Here is a 14,985-nt window from a genome sequence, read left to right as displayed (position 1 = left end):
AGTCTCATAACATGACCTCATGATTTTTTTAACACATACAGTAATTTCCCATTGGGTTTTTCAGATGGCTCACTATTCCTAATGATTTATAATAAAAGATAATTTTTACAAGCTTGAAAGCTAATAATTTATGCAGAACTTCCTTCAAATTCAAATCCACTTTTATAAATTTGTTGCTCAAGACTAGATGTTTTGACTTGGTCAAACATATTTTCCATAGATAATGCATCTCAGAAGTCCATTCTTTGATTGTAAATATATTTTTGAAAGCTATCTTTCTTTTTAGGTGAAAATATGACTGCCAGCAATGTTACACTAAATTATAAATCCCATAAAAAAATAAAAATTAAAACTTTAGATTGATGCTAATCTTGGGTTTCATTTACCAATATTAAAAAAAAAATTAAGAAAAGCATTCCCCCTGGATTAAATAAACATTCCATTATATGATTCCTCCTGCAACACTCAAGCTAAACATATATTTTTCTGGCTTTTTAAATTAGATCATTATAATCAAACAATTTAAAAGATAGCAATATCTAGGGGCACCTGGGTGGCTCAGTGGGTTAAGCATCTGACTCTTGATTTGGATTCAGGTCATGATCTAATGGTTCATGGGATTGAGCCCTGTGTCAGGTTCCATGCTGACAGTGTAGAACCTGTTTGGGCTTCTCTCCCTCTCTCATTGCCCTTCCTCCACTTGAGCAGGCTCGCACTCTCTCTCTCTCTCAAGATAAAATAACCTTTAAAAAAAACACAAGAGATAACAATTTCTTGCCAAAATACTGATTTTGCCTAAATGGTACTTCAAAAGCTCAGAATATAATAAAGGGACCAACCCAAAAAATAAACAACACAAGCTATGGTGGTCTTCTGTACAAAAGAAATATTGTGTTAGTTCTCAATAATGAACAAGCAATTAAAATAATTCTGAAAATACTTAAAATTTGGACATACAGATAGATATCTTTTTAATTGAGATTTTACTCTAATGAACATTATTATATTCCCCTACTATACTTCTCTAGTGGTTTATATGACATATGCAAATCTTGGCACATGAAGCTTGATAATTGGACATTTTGGCAGAGAAGGAAAATGTGACCAGAATATGCTACTTAGGGAAGCATACAATATCCTTTGCTCATCTAATGCAAAACCTTAAATCAAAAACCTTAAACCTTACTATCAAAAACCTTAAATTAGCTAACATCTAGCCCATAGGCACTGTAAACCTGACTGCCAAGATGTCAGCTCACAGTCAGCTGTCTTTTGAGCAGTTGCTCCTCCAAAACCAAGATATTCCAAACATTTTCATTGTACCCTCTTCCCCCATTTGCTGTGAAAGCTCATGTGTGGTATCCTACCCAAACCACTCATGTATGTAGACTCAGCCTCCAACACCACATGCCAGGCACTGCTGGGCTTGTAGTGTATGCTGTGCAAAAGACTCAGAACACTAAAACTGGAGGGCATTTGAGGGGGCATCTAATCCAAAATCCTGAGAGGTTAAATGATTTGTACATGGTCAATGGCAAGACTAGATCATGAACTCAAGTTGCCTGACTAACCCACTCTTCTGAGAGGAATGGTTTATTTCCTTCTAATCAAAAGGACTTCAGTGAGTATCCTAGTGCAATGAGCAAACTAACATAAAAGACCACTTATGTCAAGAATGGATGGTCTCTTATCTGAGATGCTTTAAAATCATATTTAAACAAGTATCTGAAGATGTATTCCTGTAAGAAAAAGATAATCCAGTATCTGCAAATAATTAGGCTAACCTTGATAAATTTCAATGTATACAATTAATTGAGATCAGATACAGATACAAATTATTCAACATTAACCTCCCTGAATTATTCTGCATATTCTCATTTAATACTCTCACTAAAATACTATCACTAACCATACAAGATTCTACACAGTCCCTAGAATAAAGGTAAAGTAAAACTAACTTGCATGTGGACAATTACTATGCCTTACTTGTGTAAGGCAGAACTGTTGGTATTTTTTAAGGCCAAGAACATGCCCTACCTTTAAAGTCCAATTCCAGGAGGTCAATGCCAGGTCCACAGCCCAAAATAGAACAGTTTTCAATCGAGCTCCACCATGGGTCATTTATTCTATAAACACAGCACTGGACTAGATGCTGGAGAGAATGGGAGATGAATTTGAAACATATAGGCCATGTACAGGGAACAACTGTGAGCCAACTTTGTATACATGATCATATAATCTTCACCACAGCCCTGGGAAAGAGATGTGATTACCCTGTTTCATGAAGAAGAAAGCAGAAGAGTTAACCAAAGCTACTAGAAGGCAGAGCTTTGGAACACGTGCATTCTCACTGAGAATTCTAACCTACCTTTGTGCCTACCACCACATTCCTTTGCATTTCTGCAGGGAGCTGAGGAAACATGAACCTATTCTGGAGTACAGTTTCTCATCTTAGATCCAGATGTGGTATGTCTCCACACTGCATAAGAGCTTCAATTATACAACAACCCTAAGGAGAAAACGAGTATCTAAATCCACTAAAAACTCCAAAAAGAAACCAGGCCCCAAGTTTAAAGGGATCATTATAGCCTTTCTGTCTGTAAAACATGGATCCCCACAGCACTGGTATCTCACAGATTGTAGCATAAGAGGTGGGGATTGCTGAACAGGCCTAAAGCACCAGAACAGTGTCTCACACATAAGTGCTCAATTAAAGTTGGCTGCTGCTTTCAAAATCACTACCATTCTTCGGTAACCATATTCCTCAACTTTTTTCCCTCAGAATACAGTTCCAAAGGGGAAAAAAAAAGCAATGTAATTCATGTTTACTATAAGGTGGTCTATAAAATTTTTTTGACCATATGTATTCAACTATAAAATTTTAATTCTGAAAAGAATCAAAAAGAAATATAAAGCATTATTAGCTTAAATGCTAAATACAAAATAGTTAATGCTACAGCATGAACTACATAAACTCTATGCAAATAGTCAAGGATTCTATGTCAAGACTACTTTTCAAGGCAGAAAAGTGAAAACAGCCATTAGGATAGTGAGATAATTGATGATTGTTTTTATTCTTAAAAATTCCCTTCAGAAACAATCAGCAAAACTAAAAGGCAACCAACAGAATGGGAGAAGGTACTTGCAAATGACACACCAGACAAAGGCTTAGTATCCAAAATCTGTAAAGAACTTATCAAACTCAATACCCAAAAAACATATAATCCAGTGAAGAAATGGTCAAAAGACATGAATAGACACTTCTCTAAAGAAGCCATCCAGATGGCCAACAGGCACATGAAAAGATGCTCAATGTCATTCCTCATCAGGGCAATACAAATCAAAACCACAATGAGATATCACCTCACACCTGTCAGGATGGGTAATATTAACAACTCAGGCAACAACAGACGTTGGCGAGGATGTGGAGAAAGAGGATCTCTTTTGCATTGTTGGTGGGAATGCAAGCTGGTGCAGCCACTCTGGAAAACAGTATGGAGGTTCCTCAAAAAATTAAAAATAGAACTACCCTATGATCCAGCAATTGTACCAATAGGCATTTATCCAAGGGATACAGGTATACTGTTTTGAAGGGGCACATGCACCCCAATGTTTATAGCAGCACTATCAACAATAGCCGAAGTATGGAAAGAGCCCAAATGTCCATCGAATTATGAATGGTTAAAGAAGATGTGGTATATATATACAATGGAGCATTACTTGGCAATCAAAAAGAATGATATCTTGCCATTTGCAACTATGTGAATGGAACTAGAGGGTATTATTCTAAGTGAAATTAGTCAGAGAAAAATAAATATCATATGACTTCACTCATATGAGATAAGACACACCAAAAGATGAACATAAGGGAAGCAAAAATAATATAAAAACATGGAGGGAGACAAAACATAAGAGACCCTTAAATATGGAGAAAAAACAGAGGGTTACTGGAGGGGTTGTGAGAAGGGGGATGGGCTAAATGGGCAGTAAGAAATCTACTCCTGAAATCATTGTTGCACTACATGCTAAATTTGGATGTAAATTAAAAAAACAAAATTAAAAAAAGTTCCCTTCATATTGCTTTTTAAACTTCTGTAACAACAAATGTGTCCTTTTAGATTATTTCATAATATATTAAATAGGTAGGTGTCTGTTACACCTAACTTAATGGGAGTCTGTAGGAAAATTAAATTTATTCTGAGACTCCTGTGCAATAATAAAGACAATATACCCCCGCAAAGGAATATATAGGCTTGGGCTCTTCTCAAGTCCCTTACAACAAGCCACTGTAAACGATGGTGTGCCAGTAACAAATTATGCTAGACTAAAATGCTTCAAGATGGTTTAACATGGAGAAAGTACTGGCTTCAAACATAAAGGAAATCAAAGAAAGAAAAGGATCTGGAGCTTTTTAATTCTGATCATCATCATCTATGTAGCAATGTTTCTCAAAGAGTACAAAGTCCTAGGATCACCTACATCAGACTCACAAGAGATTCTTTTCAAAATGCAGATTCCAACCACCACTACAATCTTCAAACCTACACAATCAGAATCTCCAAGAGAGGCCCAGAGTTTGCCTTTCTATGCATACAGATTTTTATGCATACAGATTTTAAGAACTATTGATCCAAAGACATGTTAATCCAGTAAAATAAACACCATTCAAAATTTTCAGTGAAGGAAACATACAGAGCTCTAACTCTAGATAGGTAATTCAATTACATCCTAATTTCTCACCACTATCAGCTCAAACAAGCCAGGTTGTAAGAGCACAAGCACAAGGAGCAGACATCCTGCAAATCTATTGTCTCTTCTTGCCTAACCTGTGAAACTTTTTCTGGAAAATAATTTTACAAACTTTATCAAAAGTCTTAAAATGCCCATGCCCTTTACCCCCAAAATTTCACTAGTAAGAGTTTTTCCTATGTGAATAATCAAGGATGCAAAAAACATTTTTAGGCAAGAGTGTTTAGGACAGCAGTATTAATATTTATCATCTGCAATTTTTTGAGTATATGCACTGCATCTGGCACTGGTAGGTGCTTTACACACAGTATTTCTAATCCTCACAACTTAGAAGATACTTTTATCCCCCTTTTAGAGATAAGAAGACTGAGGCTCAGAGAAGTTATTTACTGGTCCGGGCAGGAATTATTAATCTGCCCAGGATCTGAATCTTGGGCAATCTGAGTAAAAACAATAGGCTCTTCCCACTCCCAGACACACACAAAAAAATGCTATGTTTAAGCAAAGTATGATATGTCAAGGGGAGAGTTCATATCCATTTAAAACCATGCTCTTCAAAATCTTTAATGAAATGGAAAATACTCATGACACAATGTTAAGTGAAAACTGGGTGTGATCCCACTTTAGAATGCAAGGGACACAAGACACAGAACGGTAGGGACTATATCCAACTTGGTTTTGTCTGCATCCCCAAAGCCTAACACTGTACCTGATATATAGTAGGAACTCAATATCTGTTGTAAAAATAAATTATGTGTGGACATATTTTTTAAAGACCAGAAAATAATTCCCAAAATACTATCAGTGGTTATTGCTAGATTCCCAAAATATTATCAGTGGTTATTGCTAGATTAGGAATGACATTTGGTTTCTCTCTTTTTTTTTTTTTACATTTGTTTGTACTTTAGAATATTCTATAAGAAGTTCACATTACTTTCATAATGAGAAAAAAAACTGCAACGGCTAATTTTCAAATCCTAGATTTAAGCATCTTGCTACACAAGAGATGCAATTAAGCTTCACATAAACTCAATATGCAAACTAACGTCTGGTTTATCTTACTCATTTTAACAGAAAAACTACTTTACAGTTAGAAAGTGAGCATTCTCTTTTTATACGCCAGCACCGATTTAATACTGGTAACAACTAAATGCTTTCATCGCCTACAGTTATTAGTAGCTTGGGAGGCAGGAAATGTATTTACAAATGTATAAATAACATCTACAAAATGTTTCTATTAATGGTTTATGCATTTTGGATACTGCCCTAAATGTTAGTATCACAAGGGTTAAAAATCAAATTTGGTGGCTTCTGCAGCAAAACAAGGGTTTCTTGCCAAGGTCATCCCCATGCACAGCAAAAGCCACTATAAGTTAGCATTACAATTGTGCCTCATCCCTGGTAGTTTATTAAGCATTTTACATAAAGGAATACATATGGTCACTGTTATCCCAAGCATTTTTTAAGAACTATATTTAAAATAAACAGAATAAACAAGAATGAGCCAACTGGTATATTTTAATAGCTCATCATTCTGGAAAATTTCAAACAGCAAAACATGGCACAAATCTGATGATAATTCTACTATCAAACTGCCTCCAAAATGACTTCATCTTTCTGAACAAATTCCGGAATACTGCAGTAACCAATCTACAAAAACCCAAAAGGAGAGAAACATGAACTACACTGAACCTGTCAATTCCAAAAGCAATTTGAGATGGGTGACAAGCAGGAAGGAAAAGGGAAGAGAGAAAGGATATCTTGGGTAATAAAAGGAAAAATGGGCATTTGTACTGTTGTGTAATTATCAATCAAAAAAAGAAAAAAAAAACCAGTACCTGATATGGAGAAAACAGTGGAGGAAAAAGCTACAATACTTAGTGGCCTTAGGTCCTGTTTGTAAAAGCAGTAGCAGGATGAGAAGAGCTTTATATGATCAAAGATATTTTGTCTTTGGAATTTATGTTTATTCCTGGATTATGCCAAGAAAGAAACTCTACCTACCTATAATGCCACTAAATAATCTAAATCTCTAGGGATTCTCCATGCAGGCCAGTCTCCAAATACAAGCAAGCCTCTGCTGCTTCAATCACAACTTTGTATTTTGCTACAATTCCCCCTGCTTCATCCGCTGTAGGGAAATAATGGGTTGGATCCATTCTGGTTCCCTTTCTCCTTTACTTAGGTTAGAGAAGCTGGAAAAAAAGTTATAATTCCAGCATCTCTTATAGCAAAGAGTGGCCAAAAAAAATACAGATGGAAGTTTCAGGAGAGAGAATTCTTTGACAAAATCTTAAATAGAAAACAATGTTTATTCTCATTTCCCCTGCACAGACCCCCAGATGCACCTCCAGGCATAGCTATAGCCAGTCTACAACAATGAGGCCAAAAGCCACTTGAGGGTGGGGAGGTGAGGAGAGTAGTCGCTGGGCTCCTTGATGCCCTTGGGACAACTATTGTAGGGCTGAGACCTCTTAGCTCCAGGTTTTGTGTTAGGTGGAGAAAATAAACCTCTGGCTTGTTTAAGCCACTCTGTGTTGAGTTTTCTGTTAGTCACAGCCAAATACATTCCCACCCATTAAAATCATCAATATGACAAACCTTTCTGTTTTAACTTATCAATGATCAACTTCACCAAAACTCCAGTCTTCACAAAGTTAAGATTTACTGAGAGTCCATGCGTTTACTGAGAGTGTGTCCTCGATGTCCATGAGGGCAGGGACTTAACACCCATCTCCTTTTATCCTTACAGGAACCCTACTAGAGGCAAAGTGCAGACCCCAATATGGGCCACTCTAACAGCAGCTCCTGAGCTCTTTACTGTCAAGCTACACAACCACTGACGTACATTTTCATTGTTTATAAAGTGATCTTAACCTTCAGTTCTGCTCTCTGACTCCACTACAATTGTCCTAACTTTCTGACTGGAGAAAGACTACACCTAAAAATTAAATCTCCCCTTCCCCTAAACAAAAGGGACTTACAGGCAGCTTTGAAAAAACAAGCAAGAAAGCAAACAAACAAACAAACAAACAAAACTGGCAAGCATTTGTTTTCTAAGGTTTTGAAATCTTTATCTATCACAGGGCACAGAGCTGCTGTTGCACTAACACCTACTAAGCACCATGTGCCTGGAACTAGGCTAAGGTTTTCACATGCAGTGTCTCATTCAGTGCCCACAACATTCCCAGAAGATAGGACTACTGCTGTCCCCATTTTACAAGTGAGCAAATAGAACATGTAAGCCCAGACACAGACTTTGAAAGAAGTGTCTTTCCAGATACCGATGAATGACAAATTCAGAGCAACATAAAACTAGAAAGGAGATTGATTTTTCATCTACTCTTTAGTAAAAATTTCAGAAGTGACTGGCTCAGGACCCTTCAAAAAATGAAAAATACTTAAGGCAAGGACAACTAAACAGGGTGTAAAGCCATCTCATCCTGAGCAAAATCTGGAATTTCACACTCATGTCTAATATAATTTTACTCAGTATATACTCAACCACCTTTACAAGAAGCTAATATACTCATCATACTGTGAGCTGCCAGGAAGGCCAATAATATTTAGATAGCTATGATTATTAACTTATCATAAGACCATTTTAATTCATTTTCCAGTACACCTGATTTTTATTTTCAATATAAGAATGTTCATTTTATGAATTACGGTTTATAATAGAGTTATTATCCATTTATTCAGCACTTCCAGCCCCGTAATGTTTTACATACATCTTTTTTCTCTTAATTGTCACAACCACCTCAAGATGCAAGAACTATTAACAACTCCTTTTAGAAAAAGGAGTGAAGGTGATGAATTTTCCCTATTTCCCTATTAGAAGGCAGCACTGAGACTCAAATCCACATTGGGCCCAGAGCCTTGTGCTTTTAACCACTAAACTTCATTAGGTTATTAGATTTGCTCTTGTTGTATTAGCCTTAATCAAGCATTAGCTAGAAAACTATATTCAGCTGAGCTCGTATTTATCTTCCTTTTCAGTAGTCCCTAATTTTCACATATTTGTGCTTCGTATTTCTCACACAGAACATCTAAAAAATAAGACCATCTTCACTAAAGATTCATTTTACTTGCTGAATTAAAGCAATAACATTAATGCTGCTCTTACTTTTAATCAATGATGTGTGATAACCTGTTTTAGTGGCTAGTTCTGCTACTCAAGCAAGCAGAAGTAAATGATTCCCATTTTGCCTATCATTGTAAAAATGCAACATGGTTTTTAAAGTCTTTAATAGCAATATCCTAAAAGCCCACCAGATGTCAACCTCAGTTCATGAAAACAGGACATTTCCTACCTTGTAACACTCCATTCTTTCTATAATGAAACAAGGGATTTGAAATTTTGAAAATGCCTATGCTTCTAAACTATATGTAGGAATTTTTTTAATTTTTTATGTTTATTTATTATTGAGAGAGAGAGTACCAGTGAGGGAAGGGCAGAGAGAGAAGGGGACAGAGAGAATCCCAAGTAGGCTCAGTGCCACCAGCACAGAGCCTTATGTTGGGCTCAATCTCAGGAACCCAGTCAGGAGATCATGACCTGAGCTGAAATCAAGAGTCAGACGCTTAATCAACTGAGCCACCCAGGCACCTATTGGAATTTTTAATTATATGGCACATGTGTTATGTTTTTCAACATAAAAAGAAAAGTGTAACAGTAAGATGTAAAACAGCCTCAAAGAGAGACAGAAAGAGAGAGAAAAGTATAAATATACAAATTCTACATTTGCCTCTCAGGGTCTCTAGAAAACACCAAAACTGTATATCTGACTCTTCTGACTTTACACCATTCTCCTCCATCTTTCTATACTATAACTCACATTTCCTTGACTTAAATGAATTAATACTATTATCTCACACAAGGCATGAAATCGAATTTTTGAAAATTAGTAAATAAATTAAAAACAATTTTTCTTTACGATTAAACAGTGCTGTCCATGGTATCCATTCCAAGGCTGACCATTAACTTAAATAAACTTGAAAATAATTCCCATTTATAAAACCATTGACTAATAAAGTTGATAATCTTCATTTACACTTGAACAAAAATGTCAGATACTCTACATGGCTGTTCCAAAGTAGTTATTAAACCAAAAAAAAAAAAAAAAAAAAAAAAGACAGAAAGAAAGAAAAATTACTGATTTTTTCCCTTCATTTTCAGCCTGGTGGTTTTTATGTGTATCAATTCTTTTGAGATTCACTGATCATCCAAGAATGGTATTTAATTTCTTTGATCAGTGCCCTACTGCCCATATTTTAACATCACTGAATTTTTGGTCCATTGCGTAGAAGAATTTCTCTACTAATAAAAATGCAACCCATTAAAGATTAACTTGCCCCCAGGACAGTCTCTCTAGAAACAAATTCCAAGCATTATAATCACCAATTTGCACTATGTAGACTTAAAGACAGATCATCTTATTTATCCTGATTTGAACTGGAATTCTACACATTATTTTAAGGCAATTATGGAAAGAAAAATGGCAAACCAAATTCACAATAATGAGAAATCCAACCAGGCAAATACTAATTTGGAACTTTCCAAATGAAAAGTTTTACACCCAAGAATATCTAACAATATTCGAATATTTGTTGACTTACCAAACTTCCTATCTTGGTGTATATTTTACTTCTACAATATGAAATTGCACTACAGGTCAGAAATTATAACAGGTGCTGGAAATCTTTTGAATCCATGCTGTGATACTTACTATTAATAATAATAAAAGCAACTAATCTATATTAAGCTCTTATTTACCAACAGTGTGGCAAGTTTTTAGCTTATCAGGCATATCTCTTTTAATTCTCATAGTACCTACCGTAAAAGAAATAATTATCAGTCCCATTTAGAGATGAGCAAATTGAGACAAAGGCAAGCCCAGGAACTGTCCCAAGGTCTGTGGGATTTGAATCTAGGTTTGAGTGATTCTACTGCCCACTCTTGCTATAATCATCTGGTTTAAAACAAAGAGACACAGGATTATGTTTTGTTCAGAAAACCAGTCTTACTCCTTCAAACACAGTAGTTCTACATAATTTAACACTAGGAAGCATGCATCACAAAATGCCTTGGTACACTGTGCACTAGGTTCTGTTGTCAAACGTGTTCAAAATTTACTTTCTCGGAATGCATAATCCACTTCTTGATGATTTCTAGGAAGCTAATCAAAGCGCTATGTTCAAGCATTAAAGAATTCTTTGGGGCTGAAATGTAAATATTTCATTATATACAGATTGTTGAATAAATATTAACTCTTTTAGGACTTTCTATAAAAGAAACTATCTCTGTGAAGCAATTTTAAACCATCTCATCTCAGAATATATCTACAAGGGGATAGCCTTCAAATTTAAGAAATGTATCACTCATATTTCATTTTATTCGAAATGAAAAAATTAATTTATTCAAAAAAGAAACCCACTTCTAGCCAGGGTGGCTCAGTCACTTAAGCAACCAACACTCGATCTTGGCTCAGGTCATGATGCCAGGGTCACAGGATGGAGCCCGGAGTTTGGCTCTGCACAAGGCATGGAGCCTGCTTAAGATTCATTCTTTTTCGCTCTCTCTGCCATTCTCCCCTCCTCTCCCCCCACCCACCCTGCTCTTTCACTCTTTCTCTCAAAAAAAAAAAAAAAACAAAGAAAGCCACTTCTAAAGCTCAAGTCATACACGAGGGTTTCCTAGAAACTAACATCACTGTCACTACCTGTGTGAACAGGTAAGGAAGATATAGTATTATTATAAGATCCACCTTTCACATCATTCCACACTCGTGTAGGAAACAAACTGGAAACTTGGTCAAAGGATGGGTATGTACTCTATCAGTTTGATCCAAACAATCTCACAATATTTTTACGAATAAACTTAATACTTTGTTTTACAATCAGAAACTAGGAAAAAGAACCAGGGAACAAATGAAATAAAATGTATTACTGAAATACAACTTTAATTTCCAAATCTACTATAATTTAATTTCTAAATCTGCAATACATTATCCATATTTGAACAGTTTATCACAGAAGTAACTCTCTAGAAAATTATATAATTTAAAGCGGGGACGGGGGAGAGAACGAGAGAGAAAGACACATTAAGCACTAGGGATGTTTATCAATAACAATAAGCAACAAGGGAGATGAGTTTGCAGTTCATCCACAATCGCCAGCCAAACACTCCTGCCGTTTGTTTCTACCCAGTTATTGTCTTGGAAAATATGTTGCTCTCTCTTAAAATAACCCGCTTAATTGTTTTAAAAGCCACTGGGGAGGCTAAAATCTCCAGGGAGGGCTAAAAATCTCCATGTTGTGATGCATTGACTGATAAAGTCAAAGTAGGTTATGCACAAAGCCACAAAAGATAGTTGGAAAGCTCCAATCCTCTAATGATATAAGGGTACTAGCCACTGAATGAACCCATCATACATCCTTAATCAAATTAATGCCTGGTCCTCTACAGAATCACAGTCATTCAAACTACTCTATTTTTCTGGAGAAGGGAAATGACCACATTGGTGGCTTTACAGGTAGGCTAGTAATTAACATTTTTAAGGAAGGTCAAAATGACCTTGGACATTTTAGCATTCACTCTGAGAAACCAACCATCCCATTAAAACTCACCATTTGTTTCCAGTCCGATATGGTTAAAGCTATTGTGCCTGGGAAAGTCCCAGAGAAACTAGGTAATTAAACACACACACACACACACACATTGTGTAAGACAGATATTCATAGTACAGGAAGATTTTCATGAACTGAGTGTAACTCAGGATCTGTTTTATAAGCCTGTCAGGAGCTGAACACACGGTGTCCTCCAACCCAGCAGCATTGAGCTGACACAATCCCCACACTCTGGCTGCTTACCCCCATCCAGGCCCCTCTTTACCGCCCCGTGGAGGGTGGAGGGGAGGGAACTCCTATCTTAAATTCTGACACGGGCAGTGTTTCCCAATAGCTAAACAAGGCCCCTCAGCTGGAGGAAGTGGATACTGACAAGAGGAGAAACAGAGAGGGGCTCAGAGGTAGAATTCAAGGCTATCGGCGAGTGGGGATAGAGTCACGCATACTCTGTGCGGTCCTAGTGGGTCCTGATGGCACAGCCCGGGTGTCCGGACTAAAGTTGGCATCTCCAAAGTATCCAAGAACACAACTCGGGCGCGCCGGTACAAACTCGGCCTTTGGCTTTTCTGAAGCCGGGTCAAGTTAGCACAAGGCTCCCGGTGCCTGGAGACCGGAGAGGTGTGGAAGGGTGGAGAGTCCCGTGAGGTCTTCACTCCTTGGGTGTCCTGCAGTTCCGCGGGGGAGGGGACCGGGGAACTAAGTCGGCTGTCCCTGGAGTAGGGAGCTGGGCGCGGGACAGGGATGTCCGGGAAGGAGTACGGGTTCCGACGGGGAGTCGGAGAACGCGGGGGATGCCTACCTTGTAACATGGCCTCAAGTTTCTTCCTGTCCACGCGGAAGCGTTCCTCGCTCCACTCAGGACTATGCAAGGGCGCCCCGGCGACCAGGTCGTCCTCGGAACCTGGCATGGGCGAGTCAGTGCTACGCTCGCTGTTGGAGCCCGGGTCCGACTGAGCCGCCTGATAGCCGGGCTCTCCCTGGGCGGCCATGGTGGGCGCGCGGCGCTCGGGCTCCGGCCGCCGCTCTGCCTGCGCCGCCGCCTCCGCTCGCCGGCCCGGCTCGACTGGCTCCCCGCGCCGCGGCGCTAGCTCGTCCCCCGGCCGCCGCCGACGCCTCCGCCAACGCTGCTGCCACGGAGCCCCCGGCGCATCCCAGCCCCGGGAGCCGCCCGCCACCCCAAGTCCCGGCCTCAATCCCAGGCCAGTGACTGCGCCTCCCCCAGCCAGCAACGCCCGCGCGGAATGAACGCGCCTCGCCGCCCGCGCCTCCATCCGCAGGGCTCCGGCGCCCCCTCCCCGCCCGCCGCCCCTGCCGCCGCGCGCTCATTGGCCCCGCCGGCCCACGGGAAGCCGAGGCGGGCGGGCGCGCGGGCGGGCCGCCCCTGGCTCTCGGACACACTCGCGCGCGCACACTCACCACGTACACACTACCGCTTTTCTGCACTTACTTGCACAAGTCTTGTCCCGCACGCATACTTTAATAGTTCTTCACGCACAGACACTCGCCAGGTTTAAGCACAACACCTTCTGAACGCACACCAAGCGCCCTCACGATTCCCTTTTACTTACACTACACCCTGAAACTCACAGCCCCGGTTGGTTCCACGAGTTTGAAACAGGAGGAGGGAGAAAAGAGAAGACTAGCGGAAGAAACAATATCCATGGCTTGCAGACATCGCTGTGGTCATTGCTTACACGCAGTTCATTCCTTCACTGAAGTTCAAACCCGGATTACTCCTCTCATCACAGCAAAGTGGCCAGCTGCAAGAGAAGCGGACAAGGGGCTTAGTCTTTATTGTGAGGAAAGGGATTTTTTTTCCTGAATGAGATGAGTAAGGAGTCATTTTCTATGTGATTCTCAAGAAATGGATTCAGCTGATTTAAAAGGGGCAGTGGGTGGGGGCGGATAAAAGAACCTCAGAGATCGAAATGGTGGTTAGCTGGATCCAACTGGCATCTGCGCAGCCTCAGGGACGGAGGGCTTTTCTCTGTTCTCAGGGTCAGTCTCATAGATGAAAACCAGCAAATGACCCTATAATCCTAACTGCCCAGGCCGCCCCACCCACTGTCACCTTCAAACTTGAGACTTGAAGCACCAGAGAAGAAACTTCCTTGATTAGGGATGCCTTTGGGACTCTATTTTGCATTCGCACTGATGTATCCCTGTTTGTTTTCTGACCAAAAGCATGGAATTTTTGTTTAACTCTTTTAGGGGGTGGGGGTTGGATGGGAAGGCAGTTTCTTACTGCGCCACAGAGGGAGAATTACTGGATTACACAAGGGGCAAGGTATACTTCAGGTCAATCGAAACTCATTAGGCTCAGTTGCCTAGGTAACAACAATTGTGCGGTGTACTGTGGTGTACTGACAGATGAGGTAACTAAGACTGTGAGAAGTCAAGTGACATGACCAAGGTCACACAGCATCAAATAATGGAGCCAAGAATCAAACCCAGGTCCATGTACCTGACACATAATTTCCACAAAATCCCTACTTTATTAAGCAGAAAACCCTCCTGCTCAGAGTTCCCTTGCTGAAGAACTGGCAGCAGATATACAGCTTAACTGCTTGATTGACTACCATGCTTTCCTTCTCTGAACTTATTAAT

At 39.4% G+C, this 14,985-nt stretch overlaps 1 protein-coding gene across 8 annotated transcripts in view; it reads right to left on the bottom strand.

The window, feature by feature from the left end:
* The window catches only part of BICC1 (BicC family RNA binding protein 1), a 285,342-nt gene extending 271,955 nt beyond the window's left edge, over positions 1-13,387 (bottom strand). For 6 of the 8 annotated variants that reach the window (XM_042960566.1, XM_042960567.1, XM_042960568.1 and 3 more), the window contains exon 1: positions 13,178-13,387. In XM_042960566.1, the coding sequence (XP_042816500.1) occupies positions 13,178-13,367 (190 nt within the window). In that variant the 5' untranslated portion in view covers positions 13,368-13,387. Of the gene's footprint in view, positions 1-2,037; positions 2,295-13,177 lie in introns of those variants that run through there. The other 2 variants (XM_042960571.1, XM_042960573.1) reach the window with 1 other exon arrangement.
* Between the last annotated feature and the right edge of the window lie 1,598 nt (positions 13,388-14,985).

Source organism: Panthera tigris, chromosome D2, assembly GCF_018350195.1.
Source record: "Panthera tigris isolate Pti1 chromosome D2, P.tigris_Pti1_mat1.1, whole genome shotgun sequence".
Taxonomy (NCBI): Eukaryota; Metazoa; Chordata; class Mammalia; order Carnivora; family Felidae; genus Panthera; species Panthera tigris.
Note: the sequence above shows the minus strand (reverse complement) of the source record. Positions and strands in the feature narration are given on the sequence as shown.